We start from the raw sequence: 17,738 nt of genomic DNA, 5'->3' as shown, positions 1-17,738 counted from the left end.
TACCGTACCCCTGGCATCAAGAACGCGGCCGTGGGTGGCGTCATTCACATATTTAGGTCCAGCATTGTCGCGACGGCGTGCCTATGAATTACCCAACTCGACTGTAAAAATTAATCCGCGCCTCACCTTCACTCAAGGCAATTTGATTGCCATCTCCATTTCCTTTCAGAATTTTCAGAATACACCTAGTGTCAGGAGACTGGCAGTACAGCTGCCAGTCGGACTGGCGGCCCAAACGTAACAACTGTTGATATCACAGGATACCCGTACAGGTGGTAAATCAGACGTACGTAAAAGAGCAAAACTGGTACTGTATTCTTTAGATGTGTGTGTGTGAGGAAGAAAAGAGAGGCAGCCAGCGGAAGCAGCAGCTGTTGAAGATATCGCCGTTGGCGGCCCGGAGGCAGAATCTCCGGGCCCGACTGCTACCGCTTCCCGTGGCCTGACCGCCTACCCGTATTCTGGCCGGGTAATCCAACAACAACAAACTATCAAAGGTCTTGCATTATAGTAGGGACGATGTATTGTATATTCCTTCTGCAACACAGTATTCACACATGGCCCAGCGTAGACCTCACCCAGCTGCCGCAGCTGCCGTCTCCGGATCCCGCCGTGACACTAGCCTCGGCAGCAACTCATAACCATTTGAATTGAAATCCATCGAGTCATTAGTTGATATTAGTGGTAGTGCACTGTGTCACTAGAAAAAACAAAATCGAATTAAACTCCTTTCTAAACCAGCTGCCCCATGCTGGGTCAATTTCCAAGGTGGCATCTCTCTCTGATGACGGCGAGATAATATTGAATGGCTGAACTGGCAGACAGTGCCCTTATTCCTTGAAATTAAATGACAATAGTGCGACTCCCGATAATATTCCCAGGGCTATAAGTGATCTGGCGGGGTACGCAGGTGAAAAATGGATTATACATCATAAGATCACCTTCGGATTTCCATTTTGCTTTGCCCTAAAATTTTACTAGCTGTTAATTGACTAAAGAAATGAAATATAATAAAATAAATAAATCACTGAGCTATCGTATATAAATAATTAAGGGTGAGCCGCCTTTTTTTCTTTTGTCACCCGCGTGCATGGGTTTCGTATCTTAAATCCATGCAAAATTGTGCTATGGTGTAGTTGTGTTGAATGGGCTCTGGTACGTATACGTGCCGTAGGTGCTGCAATGCAATAGTGTTCAATTGGTCGTGATGTCTAAGCTAGGTTCGCTATGCGGGGGAATCCAACCACGTCGTCGTACGTGGTTCGAGTCCGACAGCCGAGGATTAACCGAGAACCAGGTTAATCCCTAAACACCTATCTCCGATTACTCCTGATTGCCTTGCTGTCGTACGGTCGTACCAAGTGCTGTTCCAACACTGGCAATCTTTTCTTTATAGCCGTACGACACCCTTCTGAATGCCCTCACTCTTGCCTACTCGTTGTACAACAAGTAGGTAATCCAACCTATAGGTTCCTTCCTGTTCCAGCCGGATAGGCAGCCTGGCGGGTTGAAAATTCTGCAGTTCCTTCCTTCCTGCCTACTCCTTCCACAACAGTGAATTACTAGTTCCCTTCCAGTAAATTCCGGCCAGGTGATTACATCCCTTTTCCACCTATATATAAACCCCTACCTTTCACCCGCTTCTTGCAGGCTTCTCTTCTTCATCACTAATTCTTTTCTTTTCTCGTACGCACACACAATTCTCTTCCCTTTCTCGTATGCATCTAAGTACACCTTTATACACCTGCAACTCTTCATTCCCTACTCGTACGTTGCTATACCCTTCTTGGTTCCCTGCCTGCTGACTTGTTGACAGCTTCTCGTACGACCTTCATTATAGCTGTAAACCTTGCTAACGTCGAGAACCGTGTCAGCCCCCTCAGCTAGATCACGATCCGCAGCCAGGGCGACGATCGCTAGATCCGCCTCCCCACTAGCAATGAGAACCAGCGCGTATTCATGATGGCCCTTGCCATCAGTGTATGTTGATCTTCCCTTGTCGTACAAGCCTCTTTACTAACGTCTGTTAGTAGGATGAAGAACGTCACATTATCGCCATTCCATTATGCAACATCAACATTCGCATCAATAATAGCGACAACGTCTAGGAGTTTATTACCAAGCTTATCCGTCAGGAGGGATATTTTCAATCTATCCTGGTTCAGTCGTACGGCTCTCATATTGCCGCTTGCAACTACAAGTATGCTCGTAATACTCCTTATCGATTCCGCAACTGCCGTCGTCTTAATGACTTCCAGCATGGTGCCTGCACCGAATGCGTCTATATGTCGCACGGCGCTCGGTGTCAGTACCATGGTGCTGGTAGTAATATCAGCAGCGTAACCACCTCTAATTCCAGCTCCTCTAGTGACAGTAGCTCTAGTGGCGGTAGTCCTACCCCTCGTGCGGCTTGGGGTTGTAGTTGTAGTGGATGTAGTGGATGCAGTAGACGTAGTGGACGTAGTCGTAGACATCGTGGCGCGCTCTCTATTAGCGGCCAGAATACTTTAATGATTAAGGGTTGATTTCTTGGGGTTGTATCATACGATAGAGGCGTTTAGTTTAGTTCATCTTAAGGTATAGTCGTGCAAGGGTGGTCTCAGTAATTCACAGTATCCAAGATGTAGTCATGCAAGGGTAAACTCGGTAATTTCGACATAATTAATTACTCTTCTCCTTACACTTACTTTCTAATCTGTCTACATATGCCTCTATTCTGATCTTCAGTGTGTTTGTCGAGATTAATCGTTCTAGTATAGAGTTTAGTGATTTCTTAGTGAAGGCGTCTGCTAGGTTGTCTTTACCATCAATCCATCTGACCTCTAAGATCTCTTTCTTTTCGTACGATTCACGTAGAGATATAATGTCAATCATAAGTCTCTTCTCATCTGTTGTCCCTAATCGTACAAAGTATTTATATAATAATCTTGAATCTAAACAGATCACTATAGGTACTCTTAGAAGTAAGAGTGTTTGAAGTATGCGGTTAAGTATTATACTAAGGGCGATACCACTGTCAAACCCTGTAGTCATGCCGTACAACTCGCTTGCCAACACACTCCTAGTGACTCTTTTACACTTCATTAAACTCTAGTGGATGATGTTGCCTTAGATCTCAAAGTTGGTAGTCGTACAAGCTGTTTCCATAGCCAGTATAATCACGAATCCCAGTTGGGATAAGAGGTTGTTGTTGTTTGCAAATAATCCATCAGTAAAGATGTACAGCTTCGTCCAAGTTAAATCTAATAGGATGTATATTAACCCTCTATTTGGATTATCAATTTGCTATTTCAGTCGTACGTTTAGTGCCTTAATGTCTTTCTGTTCTAGTTCTTTAACCTGTACAGCAACAGATAGATTGTATAATGCCTCTAGTTGGCAGATAGATGCTAGATATACGCCTCGTGCGCGTTAGGCAACATATTGTTGTTATGCATCCTGCACCTTGAGATTAATCGTGCAAAGACTATTAACTTATCCCTTTTAGCATAACGTGATGTTTCCTTCTAAGGTCTTAATCCTCCCTCTATTAAAGTCAACATCCTGTTCTTAGGTTAATATTGTCTTCAGCTTCGTACGGAAGTCCTTGTTGATAAGCTCTTCCTCCTCTCTCTCTAAGAATCATACGGTAACAAAGCCGAATGTGTCATCTATCTGCATGGCTGTAATTCCAAAATCTTCTAGTCCACTTGTGGTGTAGAGCAGGCATGGGTCGTACGTTAAGGTTGTCATCTTAAGGGATTCCAGGTGATGGTTGTAGTAGGTCTTAAACCAGTATAATCCTGACTCAGCCAGCCTATATAGTGGTTGTATGATATACATAAGAGTACCTTTAGGGTATCGATCTTAAAGTTCTACAGGCAGTCGTACAATAATGGTTCTTGTTAATAGATCATACAATTAGATATACGCCTGAGTGATATCCCTAAGTTCCCCTTTTGTTGCAAAGTCTTATACAAGCGTTGGGCCTAATGCTAGGACTAGTCTCTAGCTTATCCGCTATACGGTTGGTGCTTGTATCAAGATGCTCTCCTTCTCTTCATCTCTATACCCTTATACCACTAGTCTGGACTTCTCGATAGGCTTGGTTGTCTTGTTCTTAATCTCTCATACCATACGGGTTGTGTAAATCCGTAAGTTTCCATGCTTCTTTGGGTTATATCGTACGAATGTAAAGACTCCTCGGCTGATTAGAGTATTAATCTCTAATGCGTCTAATTCTTCATACGGTCCACCTAGTGTTGTAATGATGTTATCCAAACGAAGTTTAATTGCTAGGTTGTAATTATCTTGTTCCTTCTGTATTAAATTAATTCTTAGTGACTATCGTACAGGCTGTTTTAGTGGTCTTCCTCTCTTCCTTAGCTGGTTAATTAGAACATAAGCCTCTTGTCTTCTTGGTCTTCCCCTCTTCCTTAGTTGGTTGATTAGAACTTAGGGTTCCTAGGCAACTTCTGGATCCGGTGGTGTAGTCTCTTACGCACGATAGTATAGCTTGATGTGCGTCGTATGAAACTAAGTAGGACCATTCACCATGTCGATTGTAATTATGTAACTATCAATACTCTGGATCTTATACGGGCCTGTCCATCCCTTGTTCTCTCTCCAGACTAACACTTCACTACAAAGTGGTAATAAGAGGACTTTGTCGATATTCAGGCCATTCCGTATGTTAATCGCACGGTTGATTTCTACTTCCGTATAAATACTCCTTAGCATCTTTATAGCCTTCTAGATGGCCTCTGCCTGTTGTATAATCTCTAGTGACGGTAGTGAATCCTTATTGATCCTCAGGTATACTTTAAATACCAGCAGTGTTAGTATAATACCATGTGGCCTAGCTGTATCGTTTAAGGCTTTAATAGCCATCTAGAGAATAGTCTCCTCATCCATATAATGCCCGATCTCAGCGTGAATAATGTCGTACGCCCGTCTGAGTGGGCCATGCGATCTTTCAATCTTTCCTACTGCCTAGTAGGCTTCTACTGGCATCTCTTTACACGAGATTCCCATAATCTCAGCGTTATTCCTAAATTCCGCTGATGCAAAATTAGTTCCTGGGTCATATACGATGTAATCTAGTAGGCCTGTATAGGTATAGATCTAGCATCAACATAAGGCGTTCCAGGTGTCTCATGCGGATAGGGATTTCAAGAAGGTTGCCCCTTAGAAGCTTGTTTCTGTATCGATAACGTGCAGGACATTTCTATCCTTTAGTCGTACAACGTCTACAACAATCTTATAGTTGAAATGGCTTTCATCCTTTAGTAAGAATTTAAAACGTCGAGGAGCTTAGTCGTGCGATTAGCAGTAATAACAGAATTTCTAGATGTTCTCTAGGATCTTCTTATCTACATCTTGGTGGCCAGTATTCTTAAGCAATTAGTATAGACGTTCCGTACGTAGGTGTCTAAAGCAGCAGTGTAATCTTCTAAGTTGGTTCTCTATAAAGAATATCCCTGCTTCCATACAACTAACATTAAAGAATAGATGTCCCTATTTCCAAATAACTGGGATTATCTTTCCATCCTTTTGTATAATGACGTTAGAGACGTTGTTAAAATACGCTTCTAACTTATCTGCATCATGTAGTGAGAATAAGAATAGAGTTAGCGTATCTAAGATGTAGTATGTAACTCGTCCGACTGGGTTGTTTATCTCAATAGTTCCAATAGATGAGATAGACTTGTGGGCTCTAAATCGTACGTGTGCTGACCCTGGTGTCTAAGATACTTTCGCATTAGGATTCTTACGTAAGTAGGCTACCACCTGTAGTTTACCAACAGTAGAAAACTTAGCTGCACCAGTATCCCATAGTTCGCCTTAGTAGACTGTTCTATAAGGGTCTTGTAGTACGAACTAGCTTGCCTCTTCTATCTTAGGTGCTGAGAAAATATCTTCCCCTGTCGTACAATAAAAGAATAATGCCGTCATCAAGAAGTTGGAGGTTGATTCATCTCCTGTATCTTCTCCTTCATCATACGAGTCTTGTAGCAGGTTGTCACCCTTAAAGTCTAGCAGGTATAATGCGTACTCGTCGTGTGAGGTCGGTTGATCTAGCACCTCACAGGCTTAGAAGTACTAATCCATCGCACGCTTCCTTTCCGCTTCAGGGTGATTTATTAACCAGCATCCTTCCTTCTTACAGATAAAGTATCTTTTGTTTGATATACTTTGGCGGTTGAATCGTGGGTTTTATTGACTTTACCTGTATGTTAGTCCTGGTCGGTACGGTATAACTTGTTTTAAGAAACCTCTCCTCTTGTCGTACGATTGTCTCTAGCGGTCTTTATAGTTTGAATTATATTATCGGTCTACAAAGTTAATATCGTGCGATGTAGAGGTCATTCTATCTATCGCCACTTAGAGAGATGCTCTTAAGTCGGAGAATAATGCTTTGCATGTTGGTTTTTATTAAATTAGAGCAGATTCTAGTTCTAGGATTCCACAGCATGCTCTTATAATTATCGTACGAAGTAGTAATTCTCCTTAATATCCTTCCCTAAGGGCTTGTTATACGAGTTGCAGTTTGTTAAGCAGACTCTCTAATACTTCAACCATTAACTTATCTAGGTTTTCCCTTCTAACTCGTGCGAATGTTAGAGTTGTCTAGTCCGCCTAGTATTAATTATAGTTGATGTTGGTGTTAAAGTGCGTATCCAGCATGTTGTACATTTCATCCTACCTCTTGTCGGGTCTAATATAGTATAAGTAGAAGTCTTCTACACGATCAGCTAGGATATCTGGGAATACTGTATAGTATTAATCCTCTATAATTTAGAGTCTTCAACAGACACTAATAAAGACTCGTGCTTTATTATAGAGAATGTCGTACAGTTTCCTAGTATAATTCCTATCTTTTCTCTATCCCTTCTAGAAGGCAGATATTATCTGTAGATCGTACGGTCCATTATATACGATTCGTCTTAGTGGGAGGTCGTACACATTATCCCCTTGACACACTGCTATTGTCTGTTGTTGTTGTTGCTAGGGTAGCTATAGAAAGTTCTCAACTTCCTGTATGAATCTCGCCCCTAGTGGTATGTTTCGTATAGTAGATTAGGATCGTTCGATCGGCTCGGTTGTTGTCGTGCGAGGTGGTCCTATTAATTATCGGTTGTACGATTACTTGATTGTAGTCCTAATGGGAGATGGTGTCTTCTAAATAGCAGTAAGTGGTTGTTGTTGTTATACCTTCTCTACTGCTGCTAACTGCACCTCTAGGATCTACATTATTTTATATAGCCTTTCTAATGGTTTTTATGCGTCTGGAATATAGGTATCCTTCTGTTCTAGAACTCGTATAAGCTCTTTTACAAGCATACGATTCACTTAGTCAAACTGGTATACCGCCTACCCTTTAAAGTCATCAAGCAGGCTGCTTCTCAGGCTGCTGTTTATAAGGTTAAGCTGGACGATATCCATTATTACGTGTGCAAAGAACGTATTAAGCTCTATCTCTAACGGTCCTTTAGTAATATCGATTCGTACGTCCTATAGTGTTAGGTCGACTAGCTTCTTCCATTATGTAATTAGGAGTTCGCTTTTAAAGCTTATCTCTTCGTACGTCCATCCCTCTAATTAAGGTTGGGTGTCTAGGACTTCTATCGATAACATTGTCAGTTGGCTATCACGTCGTCTCGTGTGATGTCTAGCTTGTATAGATGTGCAGTAGCGCACACAGTCTTCTCTAGTTGTCGTACGTATTAAACTCCTACCCGGTTCTTACTTGCAAGGCGACAGTAGGGGTTCCATTCGTACGAGAAATAAAGGGATCGTCGTCCTAAGGTTCAACTACCCGGTTCTAACTTGCCAGGCGACAGTAGTTGATTTAGGGAGAAAGCACAAGGAGTCCGCACGGCTTGATCCGCAGACTTAAGTCTTATCTCTTCACTCTTGCTAATCTATGATCGCCCGAAGCAATCACTAATCAGTGTTGAATGGGCTCTAGTACGTATACGTGCCGTAGGTGCTGCAATGCAATAGTGTTCAATTGGTCGTGATGTCTAAGCTAGGTTCGCTGTGCGGGGGAATCCAACCACGTCGTCGTACGTGGTTCGAGTCCGACAGCCGAGGATTAACCGAGAACCAGGTTAATCCCTAAACACCTATCTCCAATTACTCCTGATTGCCTTGCTGTCGTACGGTCGTACCAAGTGCTGTTCCAACAAGTTGAGATATTTTAGTCACCCTAAATTTTAGATAATGGCCGCTGCCAGACCACCTGCCTACGTTGGGGTTACTCAAATGCTATTCGAAGTAACCTATTGTCGTTTAGCACTGTCCTCTAGCGGCCTGGTAGCTTTGCCGACATTAGCATAGTTATTTAGCCACACACAGCGCAATCGCGGAATGTATCGGGATGGCCCCCCCATGCAAATTCTCATGACTCACCGTCCCTTCACCACCTTCACACAAATAAAGTTATACCACCACACACCACAACTGCGAAGGAACTTGTTGGACTTCACAAAAAACTCCTTCGTTTTTTAGGCAGGCCGCAATCATGTCACAGTCGTCACCTCCAGCTTTGAGCTCCCAGCAAATATCTCAATTCGAGAGTTATATCCAACTCCCTACAAAATACCGTCATGACAATCAACCAAGCCACGATATCGCCTACCTTACCGCTCTCCATGTTCACACCATCTCCACCATCCCTTATGAGAACCTCTCATTGCACTATTCAAAGTCGAGGATGATCGATCTGAACCCTCAGCATTTGTTCCAGAAGTTGGTCAGCGATGGCCGAGGCCGGGGAGGTTATTGTATGGAAGTTAGCATCATGATGCATCATGTTTTGAGAACACTTGGGTTTCAGTCATACATGGCAGGTGTTAGGATCCGCCTTCGAAAGGATGGAGTTCCAAGTGGAGATCACATCGGCTGGTTCGTAAGCCCTGCAATCTACACATGTGGATGCACTAGCTAACGGTACCGTAGGACACACATTGTGAGTATCGTTGCTTTACCGAACGGCTCTAGATACATGGTCGACGTAGCCTTCGGTGGAGATGGAGCCACCAAGCCAGTACCACTTGTACATGGGCAAATAGTGCAGAACCTTGGGTCACAAGAAGTCCGTCTTGTGCGTGACCATATTTCAACTCAAGTACACAGGACAGAGTCTTCGAAGCTTTGGATATATCAATATCGTAACGGGTTTGAAAAGGATTGGAACTCGTTCTACGCCTTCCCCGAATTTGAGTTTCTGGAAGCGGATTTTAAAGTCATGAACTGGTACACAAGCACATCACCTGAATCGTTCCAAAGGTATTCTCCACTAGTTGTGAAATTCCTTAGAGGGAGAAAAGTTGTTGGAACGGATGGTCAAGAGGTTGATGAAGAAATCGTAGGGAAGAGGATGCTGGTTGTGGCAACTGTGAAGGAGAACCTAGGTGGTTTAACTCAAGTAGTACACGAGTGCAAGACTGAGGAGGAGAGGGTCGAGGCGTTAAAACATTGGTTCCAGATTGTTCTGTCGGAGGAAGAGAAAACAGCCATCAAAGGTCATTGGACAGAGCTTCGGGTTGGAGTGGCAAGTTGATACAATCAGCTCTAAAACTAAACCATATCGAAACTCACTTATAAATTAGTTTGTTCCATGTTTCGTTCTGCAAGAAGCCGTTTGTCATACAAAAGTACTATTTTGTTCTTGATCCATCAATATCCTGCAGAACAAAAATTGATCTTTGGATAAATATGCAATTAAGTGATAAGAATTCAAAACTTCGCGCGTTTAATTTCAGTTACAACTTACCGCACTCCGGAGTGTTCAAGCTCCACGATGCATGCTTCTTTCCTTTAACCAGCGACATAATTCTAGCAATCGGCAGCCTAAGTCGGGCATTTCGAGCTAAAAGACAACATCCCAAACAATCATGCCGGTTCTGAAGCTGGTTCTGCCATGATGAAAACTGAAATTTAGGTGTACATTATGATCTAGGAGACCAGACGGTCACTGAAGAATCATAAAGAGAACCAAATAGTCAAATCTGATCGTCTCCAAACCCCTGCAATGACGCGAGCAACCCTGAAGATGGCGGCACCCACCCCCTCAAACCCCATATGCATTACTCCTCATTATCGTTGGGGAAAATCCATGGATAGTTCAGGCTTGCTTAGATAAGTTGATCCATGCAAATTGGTAGTTATGGAAGAAATATTCCATGAAAACATGCGCGATTTCGCGTCGCTTTGCCTGACACTGAAGACATTTTACGATGGCGTAACCCCGATGGTAGTTGATGCCATTCCGCCAAGACACCCGATGCGCCGACAACGCTGGGACCGAACCCCGACTACATCTCAATCCGTAAAGGCCTCCGACTACCGACGAGTTCCGGTAGGATGCAGCTGCACCACGCTTCGGCGAATATATGTGAGCAGAACCATACATTTCTTGGGTTCTGACTGGTCCCCTCTCGATGGCGTGACTATGCACTCTACTCATGTCATCGACATTTGTCGAATGGCCCTTGCCAATACCTTATCTCATGTAAGGTGTATGCTACCGGTATTCTGCAGCTACTCTACTACCCCGTGGGACATCTCCGCAGCCTAAAATATTCATCCGTTGAGCTAGTTATCCTAGCTCCCGCCATAGCCAGCCATAGGACTTGCCCAAAAGTGGTTGGTCTTGGCTTTATTGGCACTCCAATCGACAGGCTTCAGTACCCAATTGTCCAATCCCTGCAGTGATGCATCATACGACCTTTCCAACAGAGGTCTCTGATTGACCTAGCCAGATCCGTGTCTGAATGTGACAATCTCCGAGTCAAGGTCAACATATCTCTTCTTATCAGATAGTTGATCTCCTTGATCGGAAGACTCTTTCATGTTCGTCCATGTCAGCCCCAGTCTTGACCAACTACACAAGCAGACTGCGCCAAGAATTTGCCGTCGAACCAGGTCAAACATGGCTGACGACTTAATTCTCCTCGATTGCGACAGACTCTTTCACGCAGAATTTGCTTTCTGCATGGGGTGGCGATGCCTTGGCGAATAGACAAACGGAGATATAACGTCTTCGAGCACGAACTACGATCATCAGAATATCCGACCATAACCTGCCCCATTCGGTCGAGAATATTGACACAGTTGGTTGACTTCTTCGGGGTATTGGGACCGGCCTTCTGCAAAAGTTGCTTCAATTCACTTCCGGAGCGGTTCCCGCAGAAAAAATGACAGGCTCTGTCACGGAAATTCGTCCTCAGGGCGTTGACGAGAAGTCTGTCTCAGTCGAAAACAACATTAAGGACAGTGCTACTCCGTCTATTACCGAGGTTCTCCAGGATACCCCCAAGAGAACATGGAAGTCTTACTTCTGGGACACTTTCGATAAGTCGCCTGAAGAGCGCCGGTTCCTCTTCAAACTTGATGCCGTGTTGATGACGCTGGCTTCTCTTGGATATTTCATCAAGTACCTCGACCAGGTACCTCAGTCCTACCCCAACGCAAGCGAATGACAAGGCTAATTACCTTAGGTCAACATTAATAATGCATTCGTGTCAGGCATGAAGGAAGACTTGGGCCTTTATGGAAATGAGTTGAACTACATGCAGGTCTGCTGGACTGTTGGCTATGTTGTTGGAGAGATTCCCAGGTGAGTAGGCTCGAATCATCACGATTAAATGCCGTACTAAATTCTTTGCTAGTAATCTGTTGCTTACCCGCATTCGTCCTTCAATTTGGATTCCCATTTGCGAGGTAGGTTCTGACCGATTCCTTTCCATCATGGGCAAATCACTAACTTTCACCAACTCAGGTGATATGGTCGGTCCTCACCATTCTATTAGCAAAATGCCAAACTGCAACCCACATCTATGTTTTGCGCTTTTTTATCGGCCTAGCAGAGAGCACGTTTTACCCTGGCATGCAATACATTATTGGCTCGTGGTACCGGAAGGATGAGCTAGCCAAACGCTCTTGTCTTTTCCATGCCATGGGAAACGTCGGCTCTATGGTGTCCGGCTACCTGATGGCTGGCGCACACAACTTGGATGGTGTCCATGGGTACCACGGTTGGCAGTGGCTCTTCATCACCAACACCATCGTTTCGCTTCCCATCGCTATCTCGGGTTTCTTCTTCTTCCCCGATGTTCCCGAGATCACGAGGGCGTGGTATTTCACCCCTGAGGAGATCGTTTTGGCCCAGAAGCGCATGCAGTTAGAGGGCCGTGCGCAGCGTGCCCCATACACCAAGGCCAAGTTCATCAAAATCTTTTCCAGTTGGCATATTTGGACCCTCGTCATTCTCTACATCGTGTTCAACAACGGCAATGGCGGAAACTCTCAGCCGGCTTTCCCTCTCTGGCTCAAATCCGAGGGCTACAGCGTACGCGAGGTCAACATTTACCCAACCATCACCGAAGTTGTTAGTATTATCACCACACTCATCTACGCCTGGACATCCGACAGTCTCTTCCGAGGCGCTCGCTGGCCAGCAATTGTATTTTCAGGCGTTGTAAAGATCATCGCCTATGTTCCTCTTACAATCTGGGCCGTTCCAAACAGTCTCAAGTGGGCATGCTTCATTCTCTGTGGCTTTGGCGGTGGAATCAGCGGTCTCACCTTTGCTTGGGCCCATGAAATCTGCAGCGACGACAATGAGGAGAGGGCCTTGGTTACGGGTGCTATGAATCAAATGGCGTACGTCTTCCAGGCTTGGCTGCCTCTGGTGATTTGGCAGCAAGTTGAAGCACCCGCGTACCCCAAGGGATACCCGAGTATGATTGCGCTCTCTGTGCTGCTCATTGTTATTGCCTTTGTCATCAGGTTTCTTCACAAGAGAGAGATCGGACTCAAAGCTACAGCTGGCCGTAGTGCTGCCTGAAGGTTTGCCTATGTACGGACCTTGAATATGTCTTTCGGTTGTGCGAACTATCAGCGGGGTCGCAAAGAGAATGCATCCCAAAACTATTGCATAATAGATATAACTATACATAACAAATAAACCGAGCAGAGCATTAAGTCAACCAATGAATTGATCGACGTTTCATGTGTACCTAATCTTGCGAGCGAGGTGTGTGTTGGTATCGTAGGGATACCCGTACGGGTCAAGAGCTCGTCGAATATTAATATGGTATATTCGGAAGCTGTAAATGGGTATATAGAAGAGAAAATAGGAGGTTGGCAGCAGCAGTAGCGGAATCGTAGATATAGCTGTTGTCAGCCCGGAGACGTAATCTCTGGGCTCCGCTGCTGCTAACCGCCTGCCCGTATTCCGGTCACGTAATCCAACAGTGTGGCTTGATCAATCTTTCTTAAGATTTGATTTTGATCTGGGGCAATGGTATGTTCTGAACGCATACATCAGTTGATCATATGATACATCTAGAACCTAGTCTCTTATTAGAGAGCAGTAAAAGGTCTTGGATTAAACCTTTTTCTGTCACCAATAAATCCGTCTCCTCCCAGGCCCCAGCCCTGCCGCCATCCCTCACCCGAATGTCGCTTCTCTCGGATTTCCCAAAAAAGCGAGCCCTATGCAACTAATTGTTAACTTTATGTGAAATTAATGCATCCTATCGATTAGCTTACATCATAGATTTTTCTGAGATCCTCTTTATGGACTTTTCCATCTTTTGCTATGAGAGACCAAGTTGTGACCCATTCGAAGAACGACGCCGACCACTGCCATATGTTTCCGTCAGATTTCGGCTTACCCTCGAATGATAAAGATAGTAGCATATGCGAAATAAATCGCAGGCTTGCAGCCATGGCAAAACTCACCCCAAACGGATCGACTGCACAGCGATTCCTGCTCATCAGGCCAAAGACCTCTCCAAGTGTCAGAGTGTCATCTCGCCGAGCACTGCAGTTTGTGAAGACATCTTCGAATCTCTGTGGAACAAAACGACCCTCGCTATCGTAGATACCAGAGTCGGATCCATGCTGTACCAGTGTCAATACGATAGTGTTTCTGCTACCGTCAGGAAGCTGAGAACAACCTTTGCCTTGTGCATGCCACCGACATAGAGTCGGAAGAATGGATCTGGGAAGTAAGAGTGCTGCATGACTGTTCCATATGAGAACGCGAATGGAATAACTGTCGCTGCAAGTAGACAGGTGGCGATGTTGAATCCTAGATCTCGGAAGCCAACCCAGACATCAAGAGGAGTGATTACACCATCATTGTCACGATCCCAGAATAATACATGTTGCTGTAGTACGGTCTATGCTGGTCTTTAGTAAACTATCACGTGGGAATATTGCATTACTTGTTTATTCTCACATAATCGTTGTATTTCTCCGAGTATTCGACGCTGCCATCTGGCTTGTCTGTAGACGGAGCACGATTCGCATGAGCGACGCCCGGTGATTTGATGAACTTGTCAGCGTACAATGCTGGCGGACGCAAGTATGTGATGGGACATTTTGGGACAGCTGTGGCGAAGCTTGGGCCGTATCCGTCTGGCAGCTGCTTCATGTCCCGGTCTGACTGCGGCGATGTGCTGCGAGCCATGATAAGACAATCTAGTTTGAGGCTCTGGATGACGGGAGAACAGAATTTCAACACGAATGATGCTAATTCTATTTATCCTCCTGTTTGTTGACGCGTGTCTAGCCGAATGGGGTTCATAATTGTTGAGTGACATCATGTCGCCGTGTAACATATGACATCACTAACACATCACAATTTGACACTGCGTCCGTAAACTAAATAGCGCTGTCTAATATGCTGATATATGAAAAGCATGTGAACTGAGAAATATTTGAACATGTGGAAAGGGATTGAGAAATATCCGCCATCACCCGGACCCTGAGAATCGAGATGGGGTGCACCCAGGAAGCTTAACCACTAAGGTTCGACTTGTCCCGTTTTCTCAGCCCTACACAGCAGAGCCGCTAGCCCGGCCCGAGCCCGGACTGAGTACCGGTAGGACTCATAGTGGATTACTTCTCATTGTTGTGATGGAGAAACAGCTTTACAGATCGATACATTGCTTCCAGGGATCCTAATATATATAGATTTGAACTAATTTGGAACGCCTTTATTCAGTTTACAGGCGAAAACCATCGCCCTTAATCATTGGTTACTCTAAGTCAATTGGAATCATTGATCGACACCTGTCTAGACAACTAATAGTCATGTGAACTCCCATCGATCCCACGAGGTGAGTTTTAAGCCCCGAACACCCTCAGCCATTATTTTGGCGATTTGTTTCTGATGGATGTCATGCAGCGCTACATTGTAACCAATGCGAGAAGAGCTGCTCAATGTCTCAGCTAGGTGTAGCAAATGCTATTTGTGAGCAACCTGGGATGAGAGCGAGGTCCATAGCAACCTCTTTGAAACAAAATTTAAACGGAGACTGATCAGCCTTCACATCGTATGGGCTTTATTAAGTCCACTATAGTTTATGAAAGGGAGCAGGCCTTGCATAGTTGCCGGGCGTACGAAATCTTTTAGAGCCCAGTTTTTATTGACCAACTCTTCTTCAAGGTATTAACTGCAATCTCCTAAAAGCCCAGACTAGATAATTCATAGATTGCTTGACTCGGCTGGGCCGTGTTAAACCATGATTCAGCGCTCATCAACAAGCAGGGGCATTGCCGTTCTATGCGGCATCCCCGACCTGTGAACGGCACAGCCCTATGGATTTAAATTGCCTGCACGAGTCAGACTCCCCACAGCTGCCAACCACCGGCACGGCCGAATCTTGAGTACATTGACGCACTGACATATTTATAGTAGTTCATTAAATGAGGGATTCAAGATGGGGCAATAGGGTTTACCGATTCACTTCTGTGAAGTGTTGCAGGCCCCCCTTGACGAGAGTACGTTTATTTTGGTACACATTTAATTGAGATGGTTATCTTTTGAAGATAAAAGCATGACAGCATCCATCGCTCCGAGCACAGATTTTTGGTAATACCTTGGACCAGTTATCCTCACTTTCACAATTGAAATTGTTGTTGAAGTTTCACCCTCTCCTGTTCGGCAGAAAAATCATCCAGCCACCAAGACCACCATAACCTCCACCTCATCCACCAAAACAGCAACTCCGCAATGCCCGCCATCCACCAGCTGGCTCAAGCCGCCCAAAACGGGCCGACACAATTCTTGAAAATTCGCAACGGCGACTCAGACGATGACAACGATGGCAAAGGTGGAATTGGCATGCCCGGCGGAGTCATGGCTGTTATTATTGTCGCCGTCCTCGTCTTCGTATCAATAGTCACATGCTGCTGCCTATGCCGCAGGAGGAAGCGAAAGGCAAACAAAAACAGCGATAAGGACGATGGCAGCAGTAGCGGCAACAACAAACCCGGTTTTGACCCGACAAAATACGTCAAAAAAGCCATCAAAAAATGCATGAAAAAGATCAAGTCGATGGTGAAGAAGAAGAACAAGAACAAAAAATCAGCAGCCGGCCCTACCTCGAACCTCAACCAAGAGACTGCATATGGTCAAGGAACGCATCCCGGCTATGGCCAGAACGAGCGTGTAATGGGGAATAGTAAGGGATATGACAGGCTCGAGGGAGAAAACGAGGAGCGAGTAGCGTTGGCTTCATCGCCTTACGGAGCTAGGAACGATCACTAGTTGGGCTATCAGCCTCGTTAACGTCAAATTATAATTCTCATTATTTTAATATGTGTTTGATTTCTTCACAAAATCACCTCACTTCGCCATTTGGTTCTATTTCGAACTAATAAATGATCAGCTAGGTTGTGTCAATTTCTGAGATGCAAGAGACATTATTGGTATCGCAGGGATACCCGTACGGGTGATAAATCAAAGGTAAATCAGTGCGGTAAAATGGTTGTACTCTGCTATATAGAAAGAAGAAAGTAGAAAGGTTGGCAGCAGCAGCGGTGGTGAAGATACAGCTGCTGGCAGGCCGGAGGTTGGATCTCCGGGTTGCGCTGCCAGCGGCCGGCTGCCGGTTGCTGCTGATCGCCCGTATTCTGGCCAGGTAATCCAACAGACATACTGCTAGCGGACCTTACAGGGCAAGAGAAGTGGCGTTACAGTTCAACAAATTTTTCGGTTTAACCCCTCGTATCCAGGGAATGCATGCCTCTTATAATAGGGGTCTCCAATGCGTCTACTGTTCTCGTACACCCAGAAAAGAAATTCACGAATATCAGAGATCTTCCACCGAGTTCTGGTGGATTTGGGGCTACAACATATGAATAGACCGCTCAGCGGATCGCGCTGGTTGGCTCCTCTTACCACAGACGGTATTTTTCAGGAGCCCGCACTAAAAAATGGGAATCGTAGATGAAGAAACACTTTCCGGGCTGCTAGATTACGTGGATTATCAGCATTGCCAGGGTCCAAAGATATGGAGGCCAGTATCGAAGTCTTCAACAAACCCGCAGAGGCCTACTTATGGTGATGATCTGGAGCCCAGCTGCCTCGTCCACAACAAAGCTTGGAGAGGTGTCGTCTCTTCTGGGTCTTGTGGCAATAATGCCTCTTAATTCCATTTCAAAATCACATATTATAACGTCCATGACTTCCACTATGGCAATTTCTTCTACACCTTCTCAATTGTTGGATACGTCGAACCATTCTTTCTGACAGACGAGGAATGGCGCGACTAGCAACGTCTAAAATCATGACCTGGTCCGCGACCGGTCCAAACCCTTGACGGAATGCCCTTCTGTTCCACTTTCATCCGCGACCGCAGCTGGTTCCAGGGTGTCTTCGAGGCGCCTACCGCAGAGTGCAAGGATTCCTCGCCCGAGAACGCCATCTCAACATAAGTTGTAAACATGTGTGG

General features: G+C 45.0%; 3 protein-coding genes across 3 annotated transcripts; 2 read left to right on the top strand and 1 right to left on the bottom strand.

Moving 5' to 3' along the window:
• Positions 1-11,183: 11,183 nt before the first annotated feature.
• On the top strand, positions 11,184-12,835 carry EsH8_VIII_001038 (major facilitator superfamily domain-containing protein; the record flags this gene model as incomplete). Its single annotated transcript, XM_083270080.1, has 4 exons — positions 11,184-11,435; positions 11,487-11,605; positions 11,658-11,709; positions 11,768-12,835. 4 exons carry the CDS (start codon positions 11,184-11,186, stop codon positions 12,833-12,835), a joined length of 1,491 nt encoding a protein of 496 aa, XP_083129848.1.
• A 518-nt stretch (positions 12,836-13,353) lies between these two features.
• On the bottom strand, positions 13,354-14,467 carry EsH8_VIII_001037 (caleosin family protein; the record flags this gene model as incomplete). Its single annotated transcript, XM_083270079.1, has 5 exons — positions 13,354-13,485; positions 13,543-13,635; positions 13,735-13,896; positions 13,953-14,177; positions 14,237-14,467. 5 exons carry the CDS (start codon positions 14,465-14,467, stop codon positions 13,354-13,356), a joined length of 843 nt encoding a protein of 280 aa, XP_083129847.1.
• Positions 14,468-16,015: 1,548 nt separating this feature from the next.
• EsH8_VIII_001036 (uncharacterized protein) lies at positions 16,016-16,552 on the top strand (the record flags this gene model as incomplete). Its single annotated transcript, XM_083270078.1, has 1 exon — positions 16,016-16,552. One exon carries the CDS (start codon positions 16,016-16,018, stop codon positions 16,550-16,552), a length of 537 nt encoding a protein of 178 aa, XP_083129846.1.
• Between the last annotated feature and the right edge of the window lie 1,186 nt (positions 16,553-17,738).

Source organism: Colletotrichum jinshuiense, chromosome 8 (assembly GCF_051148585.1).
Source record: "Colletotrichum jinshuiense chromosome 8, complete sequence".
Classification (NCBI taxonomy): Eukaryota; Fungi; Ascomycota; class Sordariomycetes; order Glomerellales; family Glomerellaceae; genus Colletotrichum; species Colletotrichum jinshuiense.
This window is presented reverse-complemented; position numbering and strand designations above follow the sequence as displayed.